This window comes from Haliaeetus albicilla, chromosome 1 (assembly GCF_947461875.1).
Source record: "Haliaeetus albicilla chromosome 1, bHalAlb1.1, whole genome shotgun sequence".
Taxonomy (NCBI): domain Eukaryota; kingdom Metazoa; phylum Chordata; class Aves; order Accipitriformes; family Accipitridae; genus Haliaeetus; species Haliaeetus albicilla.
This window is the reverse complement of record NC_091483.1, coordinates 82,550,466-82,577,498: the sequence shown is the minus strand read 5'-3', so window position 1 is coordinate 82,577,498 and position 27,033 is coordinate 82,550,466. Positions and strand designations below refer to the sequence as shown.

The 27,033-nt window shown below is 46.1% G+C and overlaps 1 protein-coding gene across 4 annotated transcripts in view; it reads left to right on the top strand.

Annotated features, from left to right (window-relative positions):
* Nucleotides 1-27,033, top strand: part of SLC4A11 (solute carrier family 4 member 11) — a 96,715-nt gene that overhangs the window by 8,780 nt on the left and 60,902 nt on the right. For all 4 annotated transcript variants that reach the window (XM_069796952.1, XM_069796944.1, XM_069796936.1 and 1 more), the window contains exons 2-3: nucleotides 8,335-8,385; nucleotides 19,972-20,124. In XM_069796952.1, the coding sequence (XP_069653053.1) occupies nucleotides 8,335-8,385; nucleotides 19,972-20,124 (204 nt within the window). The remainder of the gene's footprint in view (nucleotides 1-8,334; nucleotides 8,386-19,971; nucleotides 20,125-27,033) is intronic.

Genomic DNA, 27,033 nt, shown 5'->3' with positions numbered 1-27,033 from the left:
GGGGTGTGTCTCTGGTAGCTGTCCACTGGCTGCAGCCAGTGATCTTCTATGAGATGGTTTATTGCGATGGGTGTTCTGGAGGAAGATGGGGAGGGGATGAAGAGCGGAATTGTTCAATGCAGTGAGGAAAATGCTTTTAAAGCAGACATGTCTGATCCCTGAGCTTGTGTGTGGGTGTGTTTGCCTGGGACTGAGCAGACAGGAGGATGCTTCCTGCTTTATTCTTTCAATATGATGCTTTCTACTTTCATAGCCAGCAACTGTGAAAATTAGTTTTTGGGGTTTTGTTTACCAGGGTGACCGTGGTATGCTTTAAGACCTTTTCACACCATTTCCCTTCATCAGAAGAATATCTAGCTCCTTGCATATAATCCCCGATTCAATACTTTAGTGCTTGCTAAGCCACGAAGCTATAAAGTTGTGTTTTCTGCTGGATTGGGACTGGCATGATGGTCGCACTATGATGGAGGACGCTGTTTAGATAGATCCATGGAGCAAAGCTTTTTGTCTAAGTGACTAATGCACCATCGATAGCCTGGGAAATGTCAGAGGGCTTGTTGCGTTCTCCAAAATCAGAGAAATGGAACACTTCCCAGGAGTGTTAGAGATGTTTAGTTTTGGTAATCCAGACCTCTTCGTCCTAAAAAAAAACCAGGAATTTTGGGGGAAATGAAACCCTTGTGGAAGCAATGAGATGGTGAAAATCTTTTAGGGTTACTTCTAGTAGGGGGGCAGAGGAGACAAGTGATGCATCTACACAATTCTGTGGCAAGAAGAGTATGTTAAACGTACATAACTTTTAAAAGTGTTCTTCACTAACAGAAACATCCTCTCCTGTAAGGATTGCTAGAGGACTTGCCTGTGTCTACACATAAGGAGGGCAAACTTGTGTCCCTGCAGGTCTGAGTCTCTTGGCTAAGAAGCAGCAATTTACCATTGGATTGGGCTACTTAAAAGCACCTTCCTTCTTGGTGTCTGCTCTGGCCAATGCTTTCTCATTTTCTAAACCTTACCAAGGTGAAGGGGTTTGAGTAGATTTAAATCTTCTGGGTCACGGATGTCTTCTAGACCTGTTTTCAAGACCTCAAAAGTTCACTTCTTGTAGGCGTTTGTGTGCAGACGATGTTTTAATCAACCCATTTAGGTAAAGGTCTCCAACAAAAGTCCCTGCTTTATTACATAGTGGTGCCAACGCCTGCTGGTACACCGTACTGCTGTCTGCATTGTCCCCACGTGGCATGCCTAGAGGTTTGAGTCCCTCATCTGTTCTTTGGTGTCTGGCTGTGTTTTTCAAAGGCTTGACAGCTTCACGAGGAGGAGGAGAAGCTGAGAAGGAAAGTGCGGGGCAGCAGCGCAGAAGGGGAACGTAGATAGAGGGGAGCCTGCCCTTTCCGTGGGTACTGGCTGGAGCGTACCCTTAGGCTTTCACTGTGATGACTGGTATGTTGCTAACTCTTTAAAAAGTGCTGGAGAAAGCAGTATTGGGAAGATATTTAGACATGAGCGATGGGCATGTGGATATAGCCGGGGGGAGGAGGAACACAGCTGGTCCGTTGTGGGGCTGGGTAGCTTGTTGTAAGGGCTGTGCGTAGCCCTTCCCTGCAGCTACGCCACTGGGATGAATAAAGGATAAGTTGAGGAGGGATAGGGCTCTGGTGTGCCTTGTGAAACAAAGGTTTATCCCCCTCAGGCTCTTCTGGGGATGAAATGTGGATGGATGTGTGTCCACACTGAGAAAGTACGTGTGGTACTTGCAGGGGGAGCGAGGCGGAAAAGCTGCAGTGAAGAAGAGTCCTTTAGTTGATCTTGACTCTTACGCCTTCAAGATAAAACTCCGTGCAACACAGCAGTCCTGGTATTTCCCACTTAATGACTTACAAAAGGTTTTTTTACTCCACTTGAGTTTTTTCTATTATGTTTTCCTTTGCCTCTATTGATGCAACCTTGTGCTTTTTGGGGAAAGGACGACATTTGGGCTTGCCACAGCCAGTTTTGCTCATAGACCCTATCTACCGGGCATTTTCCTGTCCAAGTATTAACAAGCATGCCTGACTTGTCTTACACTTCCTTGAATTACGGTGATTGGTTTTGCAACCCTGACTCGTGTGGTTTGTTTGGTTTTTTGTCACACCTCTCTAGGTGTAGAGAAAAGCAAGTAAAATATTAAGCTTTTGTCCTGTATGTCAATTGTTGCTGCCCAGAACAGCAGCATAGGGGCATGCTTTTCATCTCTGATTCTGCCAGTATGAGCTGTGCTTTCCCCAGTGTTTTCCAGTTGAAGTATGCAGGGCTGGGGGAAGGGATCAGCTGCTTATGTAGCTAAGAAATGAAAAGTGGTAACTTAAGGCAAAATAGCGTTTTGCGTGCTGCTGTCCATTCATTCTTGCTGACTTGGATGGTTTTAAATAATTTGCAGCTAATGTCTCCACCAGGAGACCTTGCTGCTTGGTTCTTCCCTGAACACTGCCAAAATGGCATGTTTTAAGAGCACAAGCGATGCTCTGTGGGAGAATCCTGCAATATTGATATATTTGGAACTGATCAGCTAGTCAGTGTGATCAGATTTGCTGCCTGTTGAGCTCTTTCCCTATTCTTCTGCGGCGTGCAGTTGTGTTACAAAAGGAGTCTGAGGCTTCCTCATCCTCCTGCTGTTGAGCTCTTGCTGCGTACAGAGACTTTTAAACTCTCAGTTGCAGGGTCCTGTCAGTCAATGCTCCATGTAATTAGAAAGAAAAAAAAAAAGTCCTCTCCTGCAGGTTTCCCTTGGGATATTATCCCTTGTGTGTGTGGTTTTTCTCTTAAGTCAGTCTGGTTTTCTGCTGCCTTAGGGTGGAGGAGGGGAGCAGGATTGTTTGGTTATTAGGTATTTGAAGCACATAAATTGGCTCTCTCCCTGCCCCAAATGGCATGAACCTGGGTGCAGCTCCCTGGTCACTTGTGCAGCTGTGGACTCCCTTGTCCTGTGATGTTAATTCACGGTGGAGCAGAGAGAACAAAGAATAAGAAGCGAGCTCAACATTGAACACCAGGTCTGTTGGAGCCTTGGATAGGGCTAGCTTTGTCATCTTCCCCCAGATCTAAGCCTTAGATGAGACAATACATTTGTTCAATCTGGATTTGGCCGCAGATCTGTTTGAGGCGGTGCAACTAACTGCGATGTTCCCCATCATGTAGGGAAGCTGGTATCCAACTATTTAATCAACTTTAATGGTACTGATGGACGCTTTTAGCATTGACTGAGGAACTCTTGGAAGTAGCTTGAGATGGCCAGAACTTTGCTTCAAAGCTAAAACCCTATGTGTTATCTGGAAAGTAGATTTCTTTCCAGATAACTGGGCAGTCCAGTCTGTCACACTGAGAATTGGTAATTCCTCCTGGGAGGAAATTGGGAAAGTCTAAAGGCTTTTTCAGCTGAACAAGTGATTTTTGTTGTAACTTCTTGCTCAGAGCCTGAAGTGTTTTGCTTTATCAACTTTAAGGCAAAACACTGTATGTGCTGAGGAGTTTCAGAAATGTTCTTAAAACTCCAGCAAAACAGTGTTGAAGGCGATGGAAACTGGGATATTGGAGGACACCCTGAGTAAAAGGTGATGAAGGTACCTAATTTTTTCTGATCGATACTTACGGGGTAACTAAATGCTCCAGATGCACAGGCTGTCTGTGTTCAGAGACAACGCAAGAGCAGCCAATAATGAAGGGGCCTGTAAATGAAAAAGTACCTCTCCAGTAACTCTTTCAAAATGGTGTTGTCTCAAAGTAAACTCCAATTAAATATCAACACTAGAACTTGGAGAGATTTACTGGAGGGAAGTCATAAAAGCCAAAGTCTGCAGTACCACTTGTAGAAAGCTTGTTAGAGCTATGTTTTGCTTCAATATAAGGCATGTGCTGCAGAGGGCTGTTTACTTGGAAGATGCCAGCAGCAGAACATGGTAATTGAGTTACCGAAGTATCCAGAGAATGTGTTTTTATTCATAATCCACTAATATTGCAAGGCTCAAGAGAACTTATTACTAACCTTAAAACAAGAGAGTTAAAATGCGTTATTAGATCTGAGACACGTTTCCCACAGGAATTTAATAATGGAGGATGGCATGGTAGGGTTTTGTCTGTTTTTGTTGTTAAAGGTAAATGTAAAAATGGTAAGAATGTCAGAAATCGGGAAGTATACCCACTTCTTGTCTGTTCTTTGCACTGTGGATCATCTGATTTGTCCTAGTCCTAAGACCAAGCACCTTAAACTACACCAAACTTTTGACTGTCCCGCCAGTTAAGAAGTAAATGTCACATACCTCCCCCTTGGTGGCTTTAGGAGTCACTGCAGTTGCTTCAAAGTCAAAGGGCAGTGGCTTCTGAAATCGTAAGCTGTGTTCCGGAGTCTAGAGAAATAGGCTTTGTTTTCCATTTCGCAGCACTTCAGTGCTTCAGCTCTTCACTGTTACCGTTTGGATTCAATGATCATAAAGGGATGAGAAACTAGTCAGAAGATTTCCTTTGAAAAAGCAGCTAAGTGGTGACACTTTTAATGGCTGTCCAATTTGGTCTCATCTAATAGACATCCCTGTAGGGAATAAGGTGGGGTGGCAGTAGAAACTTATTTGCTGGAGTAAAATAACTCTTAAAAATGAAGAACACTGCTTAAATTGTCCAAAGAGCTATACCACGTGCTTTTTGGCAGATAATGGAAGATGCCATCTTGTTCTGCCTTTGGAAAGGGAGAGCAGTTGCGGAGTTTGCTTGTCCTTGTAGGTGTTGGATGAGAAAGCAGAGTCTGGGGAGTGGGGACATGGACCTCTCGGTGAGAGATACTAGAGGCATGAGAGTCAATTGCTGTGTTGTGTATCTTAGCTCCTTGGGGTTAATGCTTTCTAGCTCCGTCTCCAGAAGCCTGACCTCGTGTCTTGCTGAAATTGCTTTGCTTGGATTTTTTAATTGCTGAAGTCTCTGAAAGAAGAGCTGGGGGGAAGGAACTAGCAGCATGGGTTTGGTGGATCCGAGGGAAGTAGCCTGCTGGTGTGGAGAGGGGGAGCTCCCACCCTGTGGTAGGTAATAAAGTGCTCCCCAGCCTGTAGGTCTTTTCCTCCACCCTGCAAAGGCTGTGAGGGGACTGCTTTATACTTCATGGAAACACTTCTGCAACTTCAGGCAAACTCTGGAGCATTGTAATGTTGATCTCTAACATATTTGGAGACTCACATTCCTGCCCAGGCTTCCCTAAGCTAAACACTTGCATTGGTTACTGCAGTGTTTTATAACTGCCCCTTGGTTGAGCTCTTTTAATTTCAAGAGTGGAGGTGAGATGGGGAGAGGAGATGCAGGTCGGCGTGTGTGCGTCAGGCTGTGGGTATGTACCTTATTGCTAGAGAAAAGAGGACTCTGCCTTGCTGTCAGTTCTGCACAACTCGAACCCATTGGTCCTGTCTTCGGCAAAACGTGACTAAGGAGCCGAGACCCTGGATATTGAAATCCCATCAGCCTTGTGGAAGGAGAGGCATGTGGAGCCTGCTGATACGTTTGCCTTGCTGACCGCTGCTGAGTGTGCACTTAAGCACAGTCTAGCTGGCCTTGTCCTTAGCTAGCATCCCATAAACACAAGTTATGCTTGCTTGTGCTGAACCGATTGGGGAAATATGGGGAAGAAGGGGGCTGATGCATTAGGAGGAAAGATACTCATCGCTTTCTCTCCCAAATCTCTCTCCTTTGTTGTGCTCAGTTAAAAAATCAGGTGGATGCTGCTTTCTCTAGATTCTCAGAGATGCAGATGATGTAGCCCCCAACTTACCCTTCCTACCTCCACTTTTGCTAATGCGTTGACCTTTAAGCTAGTCCCATAGCTCTGTGCTTGTGTCTGGACTTGTGTAAACACCCCATCACCTTTTACCGCCTGGGCATGTTACGCACCGTTCCTGATGTTAATGTGCGTAGCCCCTTCCGTGGGGGTTGCAACAACTTTTCAAAAGGCTCCAATGAGACTGTTTTGAAGTCTGAATCCCGTTGGTGCTATGGGACAGCTTTATGTAGGGAGAAGACAAATTACCAGGGCTGGACTTTAGCCAGGACATAATAGGGTGAACGCCTGACTTTTTTTCTTTTTTCCCAAACGTGCCATTGCATCTTTAATTACAAGGTTAAGACCTCTGTTTTATGACTCATCTGAAAAAACAGCACCTCCAACATAACTGCCTGAGCGTGTTGCCTAGGGGACTATTGCTCATTAGTGACTCAGAGGAATGAGTGCCACCTAATGAAATGGCACTGCCTGCTGTAATACCCCAGCCTTGCCCTTTTCATGCCTAGTCCAAGCAGTGGCCAAACCAGAGTCTCCCATAAAGGTGTGATGTCAACCCAGGTAATGCTGGAGTTAGAGGGTACTTCTAATGAAGAAACCAACTGACTCTGAATTCCCGTTCATTAGGCATTATCAACCCATAGAAATAGGTGTGTTCAGTTAAACAAAAAGCAAACAGTGTCTCATTTTGCCTAGTGAAGGATGAACATGTTCCTTCAGGCTCCCTCAGAAGCCATAACAGAAATGAGAAATTGATACACCATCCTGGTGGGAATGTCAGTTCCTTGGGTAATCCATCTGCCTAGGCGTATTTTGTTTGTTTCTCTGAAATACGTAAATGCAATCATTACACAATAAAAGCCTCTTTAAAAACCTTTCCTTTGATCATTAACATGCTAATCAGTCTGGATGGATCTTCTCCTTCCCTTCCAGGTGGTGGGAAACAATTGACTCGTGTAATGGGTGCCCCTTGGCCACTGTGCGTTTGTTCCTCCAACCCATTGTTCTGGGATGAACTCGGAACATCGTGTTTCTCTCTTGGACCAGACGCTTGAATTGCCCTTGGGTTTGTGTGGGTTTTTAAATGGTCATCAGGGTGTCCCTCCAGGAACCTGTGCAGCCAAATGCTGTCTGCGCTGAAAGGAGGTCTAAGCCATACCGGGCTGTGACAAACGTTAGGGCTGGAAGGTGCTGCCGTCACTGGTGTGACTGGTATCCGTCTGACGTGCAAAGGCTTCCGGTAGACCAGGATGAATTATGATGCTTGAAAACATGGCACACTGTAATGGGGAAAAAAAAAAAGCACATAACCTGTAAGCCAAAATTTATGGGGTAGAGAAAGGGTCTTTGGGAAACAGTCTCACACCTCAAACGAAAAGCAGGAAGCCTAATCTGTAGAACAATAAAGCAGGCAAAACCTCTTTCCTTGTTGGCCCAAATTCATCCCAGGCTTGCGTAGGTAATGTTTGATTAGCCTAATGAAGTGGGGAAAGACAGAGCAAATCTATTCCTCTTTCTGATTGCATTTTGGCTGTGAAGAAGCATATAAAGAGGCAGCACCTAGTGACAGCTTTCTAAGGGACTGCTTGGGTGACTCTTGTTCAAGGCTTGGAATAAAGAGCTCTGTTAGCTCACTGTAAAATGGGGCCACACACCTGTATGGAAAAACTGGTGCTTCTAGCCCATGCAGTCCGAACTGTCAAATACTGGTAGTATTAAGAACAGCCAGGCTGGGTTTGGGTACCAGCCTTGGATCACACCTGAAAGCAGGTGCTCCTATGCTGTTTGAACATCTCTTTGCATGGTAAACATCCAGTTTGCCAGCAGTCAACTGTAGAAGTGACTCGCTAACAGATACAGTATGTTCCGTCATGAATTGTGGGGATTCGGTCCTGGTGCTGCTGTGTTTGTGGGTTCGCTCTCGGTCAGCGTCATTTCCCATTTGTGGCTTCCTCGGGAGACCCTGTTGGTGCGGATGGTGTTTGCTGCAGGACCCCAGCTCAGGAAGCGGGCCAAGACAGGCTACAGTGTTCTGGGGCTTATCTTCAAGTGCCAAGCACTGTTTTGGGATATCCTAGTGATTAGGAGCAGCAGAATAGGATGTGAAATCCCCTTCTCGTCTAAATTAAGTTGTTTTTTTCTAAATTAAACTGGCTCTTTTTATCCAAGTATAAGCTGCAACCTGGATTTCATTACAGGTTTTTTTTTATAAAAGCCTTGTAGATGCTCAGCTTGTATTATTTTTGGATGCACTTGTTCAGGTTTCATAGGTCACTGAGATGATAGTTCTTGTCCTGATCTTTAGACTTGCCGTTTTGTGGTCCCAGCCCAGGCCTAACTTTCTTCAAGCAGTGACGGTGTAGGATATTCTGATAAATGCTAAAGTCAATAAACAAAAGGTTAAAGTTGCCATGTTCAGGAGAATCTGATGCCTGCAGGATTTTGGGATTGGCTTTCTGCTGTAATCCAGGTTTACAGTGAGTTTAGCAGTAAGGTGAAGACATTCAGCGTCTTGATTCCCATGTTTCCTTTTTTCTCTCTTTTAGAGTCTCCACCAGCAGCGATGTCAAGAAATGGATACTTCTTTGAAGAGAGTGGCAAGTATTATTTGACTTCTTTGTGCATAGTATCACCTTATTGGAGGGAGAGCTGTGCTACGGGGTTAGCTGAGAACCTGAAACAGGTGATAAAAAAATCCATTTAGCTTAAGCAGCATGCGAAGACAGTCTTGCATGGTGGTTGTGTAATCTTGCACTGCAAGCAGGCTCTGTGTTTTTAAATCCTGTAGATGTTCTAGATATCCAAAGCAGTAAATAATCATCTTCACGTTGTCATCAGTGACTATTCTGGGTGGCTCCTTGTTTTTCAAGTTCTTTCACGATGTTTTCCTGTAATACAGGCTGACAGGTGTATTTGCTTGTCTTTTTCCGGAGTGGAGATCGTGTGTAGGTGTCAGATCCCTTTGGAGACATCCTGCCAAGAGCATCAGGCAAATGTCGGATGGCTCTGGTAAACGCATTTTTTAGTGCAAAATGCTCTGTAAGATTTTTCTTTGAAGCAAGATTGAGTTGTGGCATTTGAAAGCTCGTATCATCTGCCTCAAAAAAAGGTGGCTGAGCTCTCAAGATACTGTGCTGATAAAGGGCCAAGGTATTGTACAACCAAACTCGAGGTGCGGTGAAGTCCCAATGTCTCTACTAGTTTTGGAGAAATACCATGTGTGGGGTTGTTAGGGAGAGATCATACTGAGAGTGCAACTCAAGACCAGCCTCTTGAGGATGTAGTCTTGAAGGGCCTGGGGTTTCTTGCCCTAGAGAAGGTGGAATGCTTGGAGTATTCAGGACTTCCAAATGGTGAGAGTAGAAGCCTAAAATGCTCCAATTATTTAGGCCTGTAGATGCTTGTAGCTGTCACAAGGCTCATTTTTCTTGTTCCAGGGGGCCAGGTCTTAAGTTAACATCTGGGAAGGGGAAGTGGAATGTCTGCCAGATGTCAGCTGCAGTAGATCCAGCACTGCTATTGACAGTGCTTCCCTTGGCACTGGCTCGCTTGTCTTCTCTGGAAGTGTTATATGGAGCCAGTTTCTAGGAGTAAAAGGATGAAACTGGGAGCAAGTACTCTCATCTCTAGTAAGAGGTCTTTTCTAAAGGCCGGGTTGAGTTGCAGAAGGGCAGAAATTAATGCCTGACCTCAGGGAGGTTTTCTGAGGGCATGTGGGGCATGAGATCTGGGTAGCCCAGCTCTTACCTTCCCTGGCTTGCTTGTGGCCCCTTGGGATGTGGTTGGTGCTTTCATGAGGACTGGGAATGGAAGCAGGTGATCTAGTTTGGGATCTCAAGAGATGGCTAAGCCTCCAGCTTCTGGCTGATAGCAGTGTAAGGGCTTGGAGAAATGTTGCTGTATGAGTTGGAGGAAGGAAAAAGGTGGTTTGTCTTCTGGAGCCACCTACTTCATCCCAAGCCCACCTGCCACAGGGAACACCAGCACAGCTGTCTGTCCTAGTAGCTTGTGTGGAAAGGCTCTACATGCCCCCTTCCAGGACTCAATGTCTTGTCCTCCTCCAACTGTCCAAACAAAAAAAACCACAAAAAACACAACAGATCTCTGGATGTTTTTAGAGCACGTGTTTCTAGTTGTGACATTCTCGGTGCGAAGCTCTGCTGTGAGATGTGCAACTTGGTGCCATGGCAGCGAGTGTTTATTTCTGCCCCGTTTGTGTTACTATTCAGCTTCCTCCTTTGTCTTAAGGAGATGGCACCTTAGAGCTACCATTAAGGACTTCATGAAACTGTGTATGCTTCTTTCCTGTTATGCTTCTGCATGGTTTGGGGGAAGGAGGGAAGGTTGCTTGCAAGTTCCTCTTCAGCCTGTGCGCGGTATTGAATGCTGTACTAATCGTGATTGAAAATAACAGCGGATTTCTCGGTTATTTCATACTCAAATCTGCTGCCATTCTTGTTCCTCATTACAAACTGACCTTTTTTAAAAGTTCAGTTGCTGTTGAGTGATGAGTCACCTCCTACCGCCTGATTTAACTGAGGGCTTGTGTGTTTTTGCACAGAATATACGGACAGCACATCTCGGGGGGGTGCCAGTGTGAATATTCACATCCCTCTGAGGCAGTGCTTTGGCTTTCTCTGTACAGAAGTTTCATGCGCTCAGATTCTCGAAGGCTTACCCAAAATCTTAATCAGGGCTGGAGGAAACCACAGAGAAAGAAGCTACCTTTTCACATAGTTTCAAAACTGCTTGTTTTGAAATGGAGCCACATAATCATTAAGCTGTTCCTTGGCACCACTTGTTTGGATCTGCCAGTTCATTATGGCGACCAAGAGATGCTCTTGCCCCACCTTGAAAATAAAAAAGCCAAACCACTAAGCTGTGTGTTGGGGAGGGAGCAAAGAAAAAAATCAAAACTCTTCCTTTGATTCCCTCAGCACTTACATTTTTCCCCTTTCTCAGTAGAGAAACATCTTTTGATACTATTGCTCTTTGCAGAGGATGAGCTTTTTCCTTATCTCCTCCTGAGATCTTGCATATACATATGGTTTTCTGTATCCTTAGTAATTAAGATGTTTTTGTTTCTGACTGTATCAGAGGCTCTGTTCAGTGACTGTGTCTGTCTTTGCCAGCTAACTTTTTTCTTACCCTTGTGTTCTCAATGGCAGCTGCAGCAATGTTAAAAGTTGAGATTTCAGTTTTAGTTCAAACTGTTGTAGTGAGGGTAATCTTGGCTGCAGCACCAAAGCAGTGTTTTGCAAGAAGTCTCCTGGATATTTACTGTTCATAAAAACTTACTGAAGTATTTAATAATTTGTAGCTCTGTTAATTATTGAGGAGCTGAGGAAAGCCCAGGAAGGATTTTCTAGTGAATGGATGCCAATATGTAACTACTCTGGAAGTTCAGAGGGTTGTTATGGTCCCAAACATGTAACAGATTATTTGATAACTTCTTAACTGGCTAAAAATCCGGAAAGTTAATCAAAGGAGCCCATGTCTTTAGCTACAAGTTCTAGTTTCCAGCATACTCTTGAGTTACCCCTATTGCTGGAAAAACTTGACTGAAAGCCACTTCTGTGGCCTTTAGTGCATTGCAGAAGGTAAATGCACATAGTATGACTGGGGGGGGGGAAAAATCTGTTTAGTAGTTTGCTCTGTAGAGGCAACATTAAGAGGAAAAATAAGGAAATGAGTTTGTGCCTGCCTGGTGAGAAGTTTTTGATGAAGAGTGTGGTGGCAGCAGGTATGATGGCAGCTGTTGGCCATGTTCTGTTTTCAATCCATGTATATTGCCAGTTTTAATAGCTGTCCTCTGACACATCTTGCTGATGAAAATCCACGTGGTTTACTCCTTTTGAGTCTGTGGAACAAGCCACTTGCACAAGCAAATGAACAAAATCTGGCATGGCGCAGTAATACTTGGTGTCCCTCTACCTGCCCCATGAGCAGGCTGTGTGTTTAAGTCACTTGAATCTTCAGCCAGGTTGTGTAGTCAAATGAGTTTTCTTCCTGGCAGATTTAAGTGACTGAGATGACTGTGTAGACCCAATCCAAACCTGAAGATAATTGGAGTCCTGATGAAATGCAGCTGGCCATCAATGTTCAGAATAATTACTCATCGTTGTCTCTTGGCTGTCAGCCTCCTGTACCCTCCTCGGTGGTGGTGGGGAGTATCCAGTGCCTGCTACAAGTGGATTGGCTCTAAAGGCATTCGAATTAGCTGCAAGTGATGAAATTTTGCCAGTGGATAGTGAGCTTTTTAATTGACACAAGAACTTGCCCTGATAAGACATAAAACCAGAGGCTTTCTAGTTCCTCTTGCAAAATCCAAAGGAGGGAGTCCCAGTATAGCACTGGGGATATCTGAATTGTTGCATTGTTTTAGAGCTGGCTCAACAGATATTGCAGCATAAATTTTTGTCTTCCAGAGCAGATCCCTCACTACTTGGTCTCCTCTGACTTATTAATTGGTTTTGCTGGCACAATAAATTGTAGTTGTGTTGAAGGGCCCCAAGGCCCCAGTCTGGCTTGGGATCTTTGGATATATTTTATCTGCTTGTTTTTGTTTTTCAGTTTGCAGTTCAGTTTGGTATGTGTGCTGTGGGGTTTTTTCTTTTTTTAAATTTGTCTTTCTCTGTCTTGGAATTCTTTGCCTAACTAGGAGATTAATCTAAATGTCTTTGTGAAACAAATTCTTTTGCAATGGGTTTCCGCCATCGAGATGCCCAGTCTACCAGCAGGAGATGCACTACTGCTACCTATGGAGAGCTGGAGAGGGTGGCTTGCAGGTCTCTTGCAGGTTTTTATTTTGAAGAACTGTCTGTCAGGAGGCCTATGATAAAATGAACACTCCTGATTTCTGTGGGTTCTGGTGCAGAACTAAAATTCCACGTGCTGCTGTGTTTTGTAAAAACAAAACAAAAAATAAAAACAAAGCTCCACTGAATTACTTGGATTATTCACAACATTTCCTAGAAATCTGGCTGCAAAATACAATACTGGAATTAATTCAAAAGTGCCTGGGTGTGTGGAGTTTTTTTGTAGCAGATCGGTTCTTTCAGTTCTGTTACGAATTATTACTGAAGTGGCAGCGGAAGCTTTATGTTTCCATCTGGCTCTTCATGACAAAAGACTGACTCGAAGTAGGGTTGGAAACATGCGACTGAAGTTATGGCTGGCCAGTAGTGGAGGGATCTGTTACTTAAAGGATGCAGGTCTGGTCTTGGTGACTCACCTGCTAGATGCTTTCTACTTCTATTTTTTTTTTTTTTTTACAAGAGGAGGCTGTGGTTTAATTTGTGGTCTTGAAGCACTCTGAAAGCTTAGGTAATGGATTGACATCTCCATAGCAGCTGGCCATGACTCCAAAAGGTTGCAAACACTTGTCTGATGGGCTCTCAGTGACTGCTTGAGAGCCAAGAAGCATCACCCAATAGTTCCCAGCTCTTCTGCCCCTTAATCTACCCCTAGAGGAGCTGGGATTGGAGGACACTTTTCTAAATCCCATCTAGATGACCCAGAGAAGTCATTAGTCTCTCTGTGCCAAGCCATGATATTTGCCTTAATAAAGGAGGTGGTCTAACAAAAGCATGGGAGGTAAGCTCTGGACCCCTCTTGCTAATTAGTTGTCAGCAGCAAACCCTTAGCAGTCCAACAAAGCAGTCTGTGGACAACCCCTACCCTCCTAGTTGTCTTCTCCTGGGTTGGCATAAACCACATCCACGTGGCTGCCTGCCGCACGAAGGGTAGATCTCCTTAGGACAAAAATAGTAAGCCTTGCTAGGGAATCTCTTGACTGTGAACCAAAGGAAAAGCTTAAAATTCTAGCAAGCATCCAGCTGTACGCAGAACTGCTTTATTTAATCAGCGTGGCTTGAATTTTTAATTTTGAGGGAGACAGCTTTGCAAAATGTTGCTTGATAGCAGCCTTCAGAGGGTATTGCTGTGCGGCTACAGCACTGCAATTGTTCTTGTCTGTGACATGGAGTAATTTGTTAGGAAGGAAGGAATCTTTCACAACTGCTTTTCAGACTCTTGTGATTCGAAACAATAAGTAACCCCCTAACTTTGAAGTTTAATCTCAGCAGGAACATGTAAAATTTAGGGAAATACTTACCTGCAAGATGCTGTTCTAGCAAAATACAATTGCTCTTTTTTTTTTGTCTGAAAAAGAAGAGCTATTTTGATAAGTAGGTGATTATGCTGAAATCAGCATATGAGATGGGACCAAAAGCTTGCCTCTGGTTAGTGTGTGTGAGTAGGAATCTGTTTAAACCCTTTTTTCTAGAACACTGAGCAGACTGGAGAACTGATAACACTTGTACAAAGTTCTTTCAAGTCTCTCCTGAATCTTTTGATTGTTTTATCCCTGCTAATATTAACTAACTGTAAGGTTATCTAACCTTTGGAGGCAACAGGAGTCTGTGTTTTTTGTGCAGAGTGTAAAGGTCAAAATGGAGGTGGAGGCTCTGTTATTAATTGAGTTTCCTTTTGCACCCAGTGTTGGGGATTTGCGTATTTTCAGTGATGCAATGAATCTGCAAGCCTGCAGTACTCGGGGAGCAAAGCAAGCCTTCTAATGGCTTAAAACTCGGGCTGATCGCTTTAGCTCAGGTTAATTAAAACTTCATGCCTTTCTTGAAAATTAGTGTCTGTTGTTGGTAAGAGCAAGTTGAAAATCCACAAATAGAAAAATCAGATGAAGGTGACTTCTTTAACTTAATGCCAGTATCATGACTAGTGTTTAGGTAGATACAGGTCTTATTATCTCTCTTGAGTTCCTTGACGCTATATTACAGCTGAGCACTGGGATGCTCAAAGAAACAGACCTGATTTTTAGGGTAATGTCCATGTCCCAATTGATGGCCCCTTACCTTTAAAAGCTATTGAATATGTGTATTATTATTGCTTCTGTTGTCCTTCTGTACTTGACCCATAATTCTTCTGAGAAAGTGGATGCAAATAGCTCCTGGGCTGTTCCAAAACAAGAACTTGCAGACTCCTGCACTTGAACGTCTGACTGCAGCAGAGCTGGCTATTTGCCTGTGTGAGGTCTATGGCTTGAAATGCTAAGAGTGGGGCCAGCTGCTGGATTTCAGTTCTGAATCAGTCGGGATCAATGACAAAAATATCTAAAGCAGCGATATTAGAAGGAAAGCCTTTGCTTTTTCCCAGGTGTATTGGGTCTGGCTGAGATGGAGTTTGAGGCTGTTGAATCCGGCAGGAGCACAGTGCATACTGTTCCTCCTGTGTTTTGGCAAGGTGACTGCAAGTGCTCTTCTGCAAAACCAGTAAAAAGGACTGTCCTGCAATTTGCTGCCTTCTGTGCCTAAAAACTCATTTGAGCAATCTGAAATGGCTTTTAACATGGCTAGCTGATAGTGTTGGATTGCCAATCATAGGAGCTCAAAACTCTTTTACTGTAACTAGCTTTCTGGCTTTTCAAAGAGATTTTGTGGGAGCTGGGACGGGTCCTGAAGAAGAAGAGATGCCATTCCATCTGGAAGCTGGGGCTTGGATTTGGCTGAGGGAATAAGTGTTGCTGTGCAAACAGGTGCTATTAATGAGAACACTTTTCCAGACTTGTAGTGTAGACTACCTTGGAAGTTGAGGGTAAAAATCAGTGGTTTCCAGAAAACTGCTTTGAGTATTCAGAGTGTTAACGTAGCATATGTGGTCCTTCAGAAATAAAGCCAGCAATTTTTGCAGAGACTTGGCAGAGGTAGATAACTTCTGACAAGCTTTGATTTTAGCTTTCCTATTCTGCCCTGCAAATCTAGCTACAAGAATATGTACCTTAATCTCATCCGTGTAACTTTTGCTAAAACAGTAGCAGCAATATATCTGCCTAAACAAAAAACGTGTAGCATACACATGCCCAGAAGTGTGCAACATCTGGGTAATGCCAAAAGGAAAAATGCCCCATTTCCCCCCAAAATCTCCTTCTTGGATGTTTTGTCTGGCTTGCTGTGCTGAACTGAGTTGGCAGTAAAGTGTGGGTAGATGCAGTTGCACTCCTAACCTCCTGGTTAATGTGCATGCTTGCAGATGCAGATGTTGATTAAAATACTGTGATTGGCTTTGTCTCCTCAGAGGCACACGGAGGGGTTACGCTGGGGCTGTGCCTGGCATAAATCTCATAACCTGGGATGTGAGATGATGTTGTTAGTAATATAGCTGCTTTTCTCCCAGGAAATTGAGCCTGATGATTAAGATTTTGTCTGTCTTGGAGCAGTCTGCAGCCCCTGGGCTGTGAGTGCTGCTCCCACGGAGCAATTAAGCTTTCCTAGGGAACACATATGATGTGGCTGAAGTTGTGATTCCTGTTAACTACTACTCTGCTGATTTTTATTACCCCAGGTGCAGCTGCCAGGTGCTACTGAAGCAGTGGTGGGAGAGGTAATGCCACCTCCAATTGCTGCAGCTCGATTCACTGCTTTTCCCAACAGAGCACCGAGCTCTTAAAACTCAGCTCAGAAGCAAAATAGCTGCAGGGCAGGCACCTTGTCAGAGTTGCGAGAGGGTTGATAGCAGCAGGACTGGGGAGATGAAGCAGATCTGAGAAGATGGTGGGAGTAAGGAGAGAAAGCTGGGGATGGATATTGAGGGATTGGAGCAAGGCAGGCCTGGGCCGGGCATGAGTTACAAGGGAAGGGGTGATGCTTTAGAAGGGAATGGCTAGAGAAACTGTTTGTTTTTTTTCTTTTTCCCAGCACCTGCATAAAATGGGGGATGGCTTATTTTCATGTTGTATATGATGGGCTGAGGTACAGAAAGGCTTAGGGTTAAGGCATTGGCTATTTTTATGGCTGCGCAGGGTGAGAAGTGGATTTTGTTCCTGCAGCACTGAAGGATGGTACTCGCTGTCCTTGGCCTCCTGCACTTTTCATGCTTTTCCATTTCTCTTCGCTATGAGGTGAGTCCTGCAGGGTGGACTGAGGGGGATCGTCCTGACCACAAAGTGTTCTTCAAGGTGTGGGAAGGCTGCACTGATTTTTCTCAGTCAACTTTAACTCAGTTCCTGACTCTGGCCTGCTACTCAACAAAATCTTTCTTTCTTTGGGGCTTTTAGACCATATATCAGGCTGAAGTGGCACTTCTGTGCTCAGAGGTCTGACTCACCCTGTCATGTAGCTCATGGCGCTTCAGCAAATGGTGCCTTCGTATGAAGTGATAGAGATGGCTGGGTGAGGGGGGCACCATTTTGGAGATCTTAAACTCTTCAGCCAATCTGAGGTAGTACGTAAAGGTGTCTAGCTCTGCCCTCCGCCTCACTGAAGCAACTGCTCGTAGCACAGGCTATAAAGTGTTACTGAGGCTGTGCTTCCATATGGAAACCTGATTGATATTCACACAGATTTGTGCGACAGCCACGTCAGATCCCGCTCTGAACTTCTGCAAAACACCAAAGAAACTTTCAGGGGAGCCGAACAGCTTCTGCTGTTGCTCGTGGCATCTGCTGCCCTTCAAGCAGTGGGGGTGATCATTAGGCGATGGGGGGAAAACAGCTGCCAGGGCTGGAGGCAGCTTTTGAGCTGTGCTCAGAGGGAAAGGAAGGTGCATCTGCCATGCCCACGGCTCCTCTTCTCACCTCGAGGTGACCCTGCGTTTGACAGGCATAAGTTGCTCATGTTTTAAAATGCCTGGCAGACTAATAGGCTGAAGGATTCAAAACAGGAGTGGTTTGAAGCCTTGAGGTGGTTTAGTGACAAAGCAGACACCTGCCCGGGAGTGCAGTTCCTGTACAGCCCAGGTTTGGGATTATTTGCAAGCCGAGTGTTTTGTCCGTCCCTTGCCCAAGGGACGTGAGGCTCGGCTGCCTTTTGTTCTGCTCTTTCCTCCCCTAAAGAGGGAGGAACAGAGGATGCTTCCCTTGCCAGAGTCCTCGCTGACCTCTGCCCAACCCTCCGATCCTACTCCACCCTTGCCCTTCTTCCAGCTCCTGTGCTGCTTCTCTCCTGTCTCCAGCCCTCTGCTTTCAGGGGCCACTGCTGCTGTGCTCTTACCGAGCCACTTTCAGTGGGTTTGGGAGGTGAATAAATAGTCTTCCCTGCTTGGCTTTTACCCACTTACCCATCTCTGTCTGAATTGCGTTAGGACAGCGGGGGAAAAAACCTTGTTCTCTGAGCTGTGTGCTCAAACTGTCTTGCCCCCATGTGCCTCCCATCCGACCCACTGAGTGGGGAGGACGGGGAAGCACAAACCTGTTGTGACAACTTCCCTGGGGCTGCAATCCTGGATGTGGCAGAGATGGAAAAGCCAGGATCGTGGATTTGAGCCTAACCCAGGCTAATTTTTTTGCTTTGCAGGGCTGCTCAAGCTCTCCTGGCACCAGGGGGCTGTCAGCACTGGTGGGTGCTCTGCTTTGCCGAGGAGAGGTTATGGTGTCCGTTGTGTATTTTGGAGGAGCCCAACCCCAAGTTTGGCACTTTGTTTGGGATTGAGATGCTCGCATGGTCTTCATAGTACTTCTGATGCTAGCAGGCACCCTGTCCGGCTGTTGTCCGTAGCTCCGGGACACAGGCTACCCCTCAATCCTGGCACATCTGCCAGCCCTTGTGCAGGTGTTTCATACCTGGGGGTTCCTGCGGTGCTGTGATACTCTGGGTATTGCCTTCAGGTTGTTTCCTATACTTTCCTCATCTCGCTTCTTTTTGTCTGTCTTCGGGCAAGTTTCCATTGTGCAGGGATGGAAACCCCCTCCTAAGCTGGACGGCACCCTTGGTGCGTTTTGCCGGCCATCTGGTTGGGGATGGCAGCACCTTTTCGAAGCCTTCAGAGCAATTCTGATAAGACCGATTCACGCTGATTCCCATCCAGCACGTAGACGAAGGAGGCAGGGATCAGGAAGGGGATTAATCCGAGTTGTTTGTCGGGTTTCCCATGCCTCGGACAGGCAGCTCAAAAGTCACCCGAAGGCTTGAAGCCCCTGCAGCCCTCCGAGGGAGATGCGGAGCGCTCGGGACGAGAGCCTGCCGGCGCGTTGCTGGCGGCAGGAAGCTCTGCAGCCCCTGTTCTGTGTCACCGAGTTCCTGTTTGTGGCTGCCCTGCTCGGGGCTTGTTTTTTGCGGTGGCGAGCCGTCAGCTCGAGATCCCTCCGTAGACCGCGTGCGCTGCCTTCAGCTGCTGTCGCCTCTGCGTTTGCTTATACGGTGCTTTAAAAAGAGTCATCGATATTTTAGTTTCCATTCAAGCCTCTGCCTTGAAGTTCACCCTTTTCATTTTGCTGTAGTGCCTAAAGGAAGCTAATGAAATATATCCCTCCTGCTTCAAATTAGGCATAAAAGACTCGTCAGAGGATGGGTAGAAGCTGCTGAATAATCCTGGTAATGTAAAAATTGACGTTCTATAACGTCCCTAATTCTCCTAATTAAACATGATGCACGAGCATGCCACAAGAGTCCTCCAGCTGCTTCGTAATAAAATGCTGCAGTGAACTAGCTTGCAGTTGAATGAGGCTAGGTTAAACTCTAATTAGAAGCGTTGTGAAAGGCTAAGGAGTTGTCCACTGTAATTAAGAAACTTGTCTTGCTTTCTCGATGCTGCTGCCTCCTGTGACCTGCTCCTCTGCCCCACGGGGAGCTGCGGGTCTGTCCATCCATATCGGGTGTCTCCTTGGAAACCTTTTTTTCGTTTTTTTTCTTTTTTTTTTTTTCCCCTCCTCAGTTTCAAATTGCTGAATCGCAAGTGGAAAGGCTGTGCTGCTGGAGGCGAGCTGATGAGTGCCTTGGGTTTAGGGTGGGCTAGGGCTGTGGCGCAGCTCTCGCTTCTGCGCCGTGACTTGGTGCTTTTATCACTTACAGTCCAAGGTTTCGTCCTGTTTGGGGTTTTGTCTGGGTTTTTTTAACCGAGAGGAGTGAGGCGTTGACTCTTGGCTTTGCCCCTCGCGCCATTTTGACTCTGTAAGCAGGCTGGCGCGTGAAGCCCCTGCTGTCACCGGGCCAGGCTCCAGACCGTCCCTTGGGACGCACGCCCCAATCCGACCCAAAACGTGCCAGAGCAGATTATTGATAATTTTCAGCCCCTGCCAGTCGAGGGCATGAGAGAAGCCTCTCAGGAGGCCGCGGCTACTGCCGAGGCCTCACCGCGGCCCTCGGCGGCTGTGACCGGTGGGGGTGCCCGCAGATCGGGCCGTTGCGGTTCTGGTCCGGCCCGGCTAACCGCCCTCCCCGTCTCGTCGGCAGGTTACCTCAAGTGCGACACGGACGATGGCTGCGAGGCCAAGGAGGAGACGGGGGGCGAGGAGCTCTTCGACGCGGTGAACTCCTCCATCGTCTCGGGGGACAGCATCCGCTTCTTCGTCAATGTCAACCTGGAGGTGCCGCCGAATGCCACCGGTGAGTGACAACCCCCTCCCTGGGTCGCGTTGGGAGCGATTTTTTTGGGGAAAAACGAATAAATTCTGGCTGCTGAGTGGGTCTTCAGCCATCTGCATGAAGTGTCCTGACTCCATACCCCCCCACCACCTCCTTCCTTTTTTTTATTTTTTCCTAAAAAGGCCTCGAGTTTGGGGCCTGGGGCCTCGCCGTTGCTCTCACTGCTGTGGCCTAGTGGCTGGAGGAGAGCCCTTTCTAGTGAGAAATCAGGGGGTTTTGGTGCATGTGGTCCCTGTAGATAATTCAGACATGGCTCTGGGGCTTTGGAGGCTTTTTTTTTGATCACATTTTAATTGAAATGCTGGAGGTGAGTCGGAGCTGTGGATCGCCCGGGTCAGTCGCCGCTCTCTGCAGCAGCCGGTAAGGGTAGAAAGATTCTAGAGGGATTTTTGGGGTAGGACATGTGCCTTTTGGGTTTAATCATCCTGGCTGGAGGCAAGCAATCCCTACACCTACTCTGTTGAGGCAAGTAGCAAAAATGAGGAGAAAACCAGCCTGTTAGACACCTCTGGAGGTCAGGCCCCCACAGCTGTATACTGGGAAGTGCTGTTGTGTGTCACGCTCTGTTTATAAATACGAACTACCTGCTTTAGGTGAGGGCCCGAGTGCCAAGGTCCCCAAAATATGCTTTAGTAGGATCTGTGCCTGTTTTGAGGCAGTTTCGTGCAGGGGAGGAGGACAGGGTTTGGTGCTGGGGGTGAACCCACCAGCAAAAAACACCCTTGGGGCTTCCACCCTCGGGCAACCACCATGTCAGCTTTGAGTGGTGGCTTGGTTCATAGAGGACAAGTGGCCACAGAGGAGGTTGAGCAGTCACATTGCAGATGGATATATGTGCCCCAAACTGTGCTCTTTGTGTACTCCCTGCCAAGCCAGCATCCTTTAGGAACTTTGCCCAGCATGGGGAGCAAGGTGGTGGGGACTTCCAAACAGCCTAGTTAACACAAATTGTGAAGAAATCCAAAATGCTTGCTACCAAGGAATAAAATTCCTAGATTGTTCTAGAGGTTGGTTTTGCCCGTAGCACACCATTTTAACATTCTCTGTAATGCACATGCTGAATGGTGAAGGTGGAGGACTAGCAAAACTTGGCTTTTATGCTGTGCACTTAGGAAAATAGAGCTCTAGGACACAGCAGTTGCCTGGGTTTTGTCCCAGCAGCTGGAGGCAGTTTGGAGCCTGCCTGTGTGGGCACTGACAATTTTGGGGATTAAATGCAAGGGCTCTGGATTATCCTTGGAGTCGCAGTACTCGAGAGTCCTTTAAGTTTGCTCAAAGTTATTTTTAGATTACAAGCAAATCCTATTTGATCTATAGTGAGCAATTATTGGAAAGAGTGATGCAGAATAGGCATGGCCCAGACCTCTGCTTGACTATCTTAAAGTCTACTTTTTGAATCAGAGCGGTGACTTTAACTTAGGAATAATATCTAGCAATTTTCAAGCCTGCAATTTTACAAATGCCATCTTAATTGAAAGATTTAAGTGGAACTGTACTCTGCTATGACAAGTCTGGGCTTAATGCCGTGGGGTGCATTGTTCGGGGATGAGGAATGCAAGTGCTGTGGATTCTTCTGTGTCTGAAGAAGCTGACTTTCCTTGTGTGTCCTCCTGGGCTTTTTATGAGTGTTTTCCCTTCCATTCAAAACAGGACAAAAAAGGCTTCCTTATTTCCCTCAAGCACTGATGTTTGTGATGGTGGTATTAGTTGTACCCTTTTTCTTCAGCTGAGATGTTTAGAATTTTTAAGGAAAAATGGATTTCTGATGTGCTGGAGTCCCCTTTCAGATGCAAGGATGGAGGTTTTACAAACGGGCTTCAGGCAGAGCAAAAGTCCAGACTTTCAGTATGGGCAGGTGTGAAGTCAGATTTATTTTTTTTTTTACCATGACAACATCGAAGTGGTCCATGTAGCCAAAATCCAGGTGGTTCTTCATCAGGCATAGGATTCCTCAGACTCCAGGTGTTTAAGTCATCTAGGCTGTCAACTCCTTCTCAGAGGTGGTTTTACTGAAGCATCTTCCAGAGTGGATTTTATACATACTAAATCAGTCTCTGGCTACAGAGGGCATAGCTGATCCTCCTGGAAAGCTGACTTCTCAGGTGCTTGAAAGTGGCTGAGATGAGCCCCTTAAGCTCTTCTAACAAAAGTAGCCTGAACTGCTGAAGAAAACCCCCTCTTTGCAAGCTTCCTAAGCTCTTTCCAGAAATGAGGTTTAACTATGCCATGGCTGAGGTATGTCCAGGAGCATACTGTTTCTTGTCTGACTCTGCAAGGGCATTTCTGAAAAGTGTCCCCTTGCATTGCTGCTGTTCTCTGGGAGTTTTGTTTTATACTCAGGTTTTGTGTTCCTGGAACAAAACCATGGAGCTGAGCACTTGCAGTGCTTGCCTCTAACAAGACAAGCTGAAAAGAAAGGAGGTTAAAAAAAAAAAAGTTTTGTCCAGGCAATGCAAGATCCCCCAAACACCTCATTTCCAACCCCCAAGGGAGCTAGTGTGCCAGATACAAGATACTCTGGTGCTCTTTAAACATAGAGGAAAAGCAAGTGTGGGAATGACATCTTTCCCTCCCCATCCCATTTTTCTTGCTTTCTCCAAGCTGGGTGAAACCTTTGTTGAGCTGAAAGGCTTCCTTGTGCGAGAGGGCTCGATATTGCCCTCTTGTGTCGTGCAACCCATTGCAACACTTGCTGGGGCTGGGAGAGTTGCTGCCTGGCCAGAAAGGGACTGACCATGGGCCACCTTCTGCAAAGAGGGCTCTCTAGTTCTGCCTATGACTTGCTCCCTAGTGTCAGATGCACTTGCTGCATAAAATACATCTGCTTAATCTCCAGCAGGAAAAAAAAACCCTCTAAGGTGACTTGGCAAAAGATAAATAGCCGCTCTGTAATATCTGTGAATCTCTGTGTGCGTTTTCTGGTCGTCACAGTTCGGTCTCTTGGCTGAATGTGGTGTCCAGATTCTCTCCTGCTGGAGACCTTTTCTGGTGAGCTGCTGTGAGGTTGCTGCCCGCCTTAGTGTAGGGCTAAAAGATCCAAAAATCCCATCTGGGGAGGGGATGAGCTTGTAACGCAGGGTCTGGGTGCTGGCGGGCAATGTAAGTGGAATTACAGATGCGGTAACAGCTCTGCCATCATCCTGTCAAGCTGTTAATCTCTGTTTGATGGATGTACAGCTTGCTATGAGCATAATTGGATGCACTTTACTATAATTCTGTTTTAAAAAGATCGCTGTGTGGGATTGAATGTTGAGCCAACAAAACATAGCATGGCCCATAAAATTCTGACAATTAACCATTGTCATAAAATGCTGGGCTGTGTGCACAGATGTGTATAAAACAGGATAGCTTGAAGAAATGTAGGGTTTAAGGTATGGCTTATCTCATTTTTAATTAATACAGGCTGCTGTTCCATCGAATATTGAGCCCAAATCAGAACAGATGCCTAGGTGCTAATATGCCTCTTGGTCTTGACACTTTTGGTCCTTTCTCCTGGGTGTTTTATTACTTCCTTGTAATAGCTGATGAAAAGCTTTTTTAGTCTCTTCTGCCTCTCATGCTTCCAGCTTAGGTTTTGGTGGCAAGACTTCTGCTTTCAGCAAATGTTAATAGCTCCAACATGAAGGGTGGGTCTTTATCTGAAGCTGAATGCTTTTGGACCTGGGATCTGCATTTTAGGGGGAAGATCAGGATGGTTTTTAGAGACTGAGACTTGTTCTGAAGTCACAATAAAAGCATACAAGTAAAATGTTAGGTCTGCACCCTGCTGCATGTATTTTTGCCAGGAGTCAGTACTGCATTCCTGTCCCGAATGAAGTCCCTTTTCCCTGACACCCTTTGCCTGAGGTCGGAGAGGGACCCCCACCACAGGAGCAGGGATGTTACCGTTCCTGTGCTGCAAGTGAAAAATCCAGCTTGATGCTCTGTTCCCTGGGAATTTGTGCCAGAGAGGATGAGGAGCATCAGTGAGTTTGGTGTGCAGTGGGGGGGACCTCTTTCCAGACCAGTGTGCTACAAGCCCTGCTTATTTCATAGCTACCAGGTTAGCTGTCTATTGGCTTGCAGGCTCATATGTGGCTTTACAACTGCTTTCCTATTCTCTCACCTAGCTAGAATTGTATTAACCCTTCGGTCTTAGTGCTACGTGGGTGTGAATCTGACTGTCTCTTGGTATTTTACATATGGGCTTTTCCATAAATCCTTCTGGAGCCTGCGTTGCAAGCGTTCATACCTGTGTCCCTTCAGCCTGTTTGAAGAAACATCAAGCTAGGGGATTCAACCACTTGCTGCTTTATTTGCAGCATGCTTGGAAATCCCTGCAAACGAATATGGCAATTTGGTTTAGGTAAAGCCTTAAAGACGGAGGACAGGCAATGAGAGCCTCGCTTAGTGCAGTGGGCCCGCAAAGCGTGCGGGGCCACAGCCTTGCTGTCAGTCACAGTGTTCTTACCTGCTTGAGAGCTCCCTTAAATCAGCCAGGCAAATATTTTCATCATTTGGACCTTGTTCTTGCAGTTTGGGGTTTTAAAGCAATTCCTTGGACCTCGTTCTTGTAGCTTGGGGTTTTAAAACAATTCACCTTCTCCTCCTTTCCCCAGATTGCAGTAGAGGGGTTTGCACAGATTTTTTTTTTCTTAAACTTGGGCACAATTTTTCAGGGATTTGTGGAGCTGTAGCTGTTCAACTTTTGCAGTATGCATTGCCACTTACAGCTGATGCTCATACTGGTGGCTTTAGCTGCAGGTAGGTGCCTGAAGCATTTTTGGGGGAGAAGATGGCAAAATCCTGGTGGCAGCAAAAAGCCAATTGGAAAGCAGGATGTGGCTTTGTCGGGGTGTGTGGGGGAAATAACGGAACGTGATTTACGCTACATGAGAAATTAAAGCCTGTTCCACCCTCTGGACAATTGATCATTCCTAGATACGGAGAATCAACAGTTTCCTGTAATCCGCTCCAGAGGCACGCACGTGCACGCCTGCTGCTGCCGCTCCGAGCAAAACACAGCCCTCTAACTCATGGCCCAGCCCCTGCCGAGATGACTTTTTTTTTCTTTAAGGGGACGAGGAGAAATGCTAGATGCTGGCGCCAAGGATATTCCAGAGAGAGTAGCGTCCAGAGACAAGTGGTCTGGGCCTGAATGGGTATCATTCTGCACACAATAGTCACATTTCCTCACATTAATACCAAGGTCCTTTTTATGTCTCGAGGCACAATGCTGACCCACGCGTTCCATCTGATAACTCCTGTTTTAGCAGTTTGATGTCAGCGTGGGATGTTGGGCTCCCGAAGCTTCCTATACTCTATAATGGAAAGTGGATACACCGATTGTGTCGTGGGGGGGGAGATGGCCTCCCTCCGAATTTCCTGACGAGGGTGTTTTCAAAGCGGTGCTTACGAAGCCAAGGGAGGTGCGGGGGGGTTGGGTAATGCGAGTGGTTCTGCATGAAGGCAGTGTTCTCTCTTTTAGGTGCTTCACCTTGGGTTTGCTTCAGGGCAGCTTCCCCTGGCATTTTGAGCACCCTGTCCCTCCAGTTGGCATGGAAAAATGCACCTTTTTTTCCCCCCTGCCTCAACCTTAATGACAAAACCTAATGCAGCTTTAAAAAAAAAAAAAAACAAAAAACATTTTGCTTTTGTAGTGTGTGCATGTATGAGGAGTTGGAGGGTGTGACAAGTGACACAGCGCTCGGCGCTCTTATCTTGTCCCTGGCTCTGTGCAAGAGCCCTGGTCAGTCTATGCTGTCCACCTCTTTCCAATTCCCCTGCAATGGCCAGAGAGGAGTGTGAGGTGATAATCCTTCACCTGCCCAGCTGTTGTGATATCTGTGCTGAGCATTACTCAGGTGAGGTTTTCCTCCCCACCCTGCCTGCTCTTTTCCAGCCTGCTCCAGAAACTTGCAGCTAGTTGCGTATTCCCACCTACCTTTAACCTCGGTGTTGGTTTAAGAAGGATGAACCCAGCTGATTTTTAGGCTTTCTGCTGCAGCTCAGCCCACCACCCTATCGTGGAAATGTGGGACAGTTGGGGCACAATTATTTATCTAACGATATTTAACGAAAATTGCTCAAGTCTGATGGGGATGAGTCCGGACTTGGCATAGCCGCGGCAGGACAGCAAAACAGAGGATCCCCTTGAGATCCTGCTTGTGCAAGCCCTCACTGCCAGTGGTGAGTTAGAGGTATCTCCACTGCTCCTAACAAGCTCCTGTCATGCCATGTGCTGATGTGTTTTTATTTATTTTTTTAAGGCAACAGATTCTAAAAGCAGAACAGTTTTTGCTGCTTGCAGTGTGGCTCAACAGAAGTGAATGAGGCTTAGATTTGCTCAGACCGCAGAAGAAAGCCCAGATAGAAAAGGGGATTTTATAATAAAAACCCTCAAACCTTAAATAGTTCCACTTACACAAGATCCTTGGTATTTTCTGAGAAAATTGGCTGAGAAAAACCATGGTAGTGCTAATGCAGTATTCTGCTCTGATTTAGTAGCCTATTTACTGTGCTGGTAGATCTAAAGTAACATGCACTGACACCTGCACAGCCAAAAAGTTCCTGCTCTCTAATTTCTGCTCCTTTATCACCAAGAAAAATATGGTCTTAAGATGCTATAGACATCCAGTGGTGGCTTCACTTCAAAGACTTTTGGGTCTTCTCAGGTGTTAAGGGCAGCACTGGGGGCCTGTACAAGAGAAGGGATGGAAAGGAGATCTTAAGTGAAAGGAGATCTCTTAAGGCAAAAGGTGAAAAGCCTTAAACTTTGGCATATGACTTTCATGGGTTTGTTTTCAGGGTTGTCTTTGCATAGATGTCATTATCTAAACAGGGGTGGAGGGGAAGCAAGTAAGGGATTTCATTTCTCTGGGTTGCTATCAG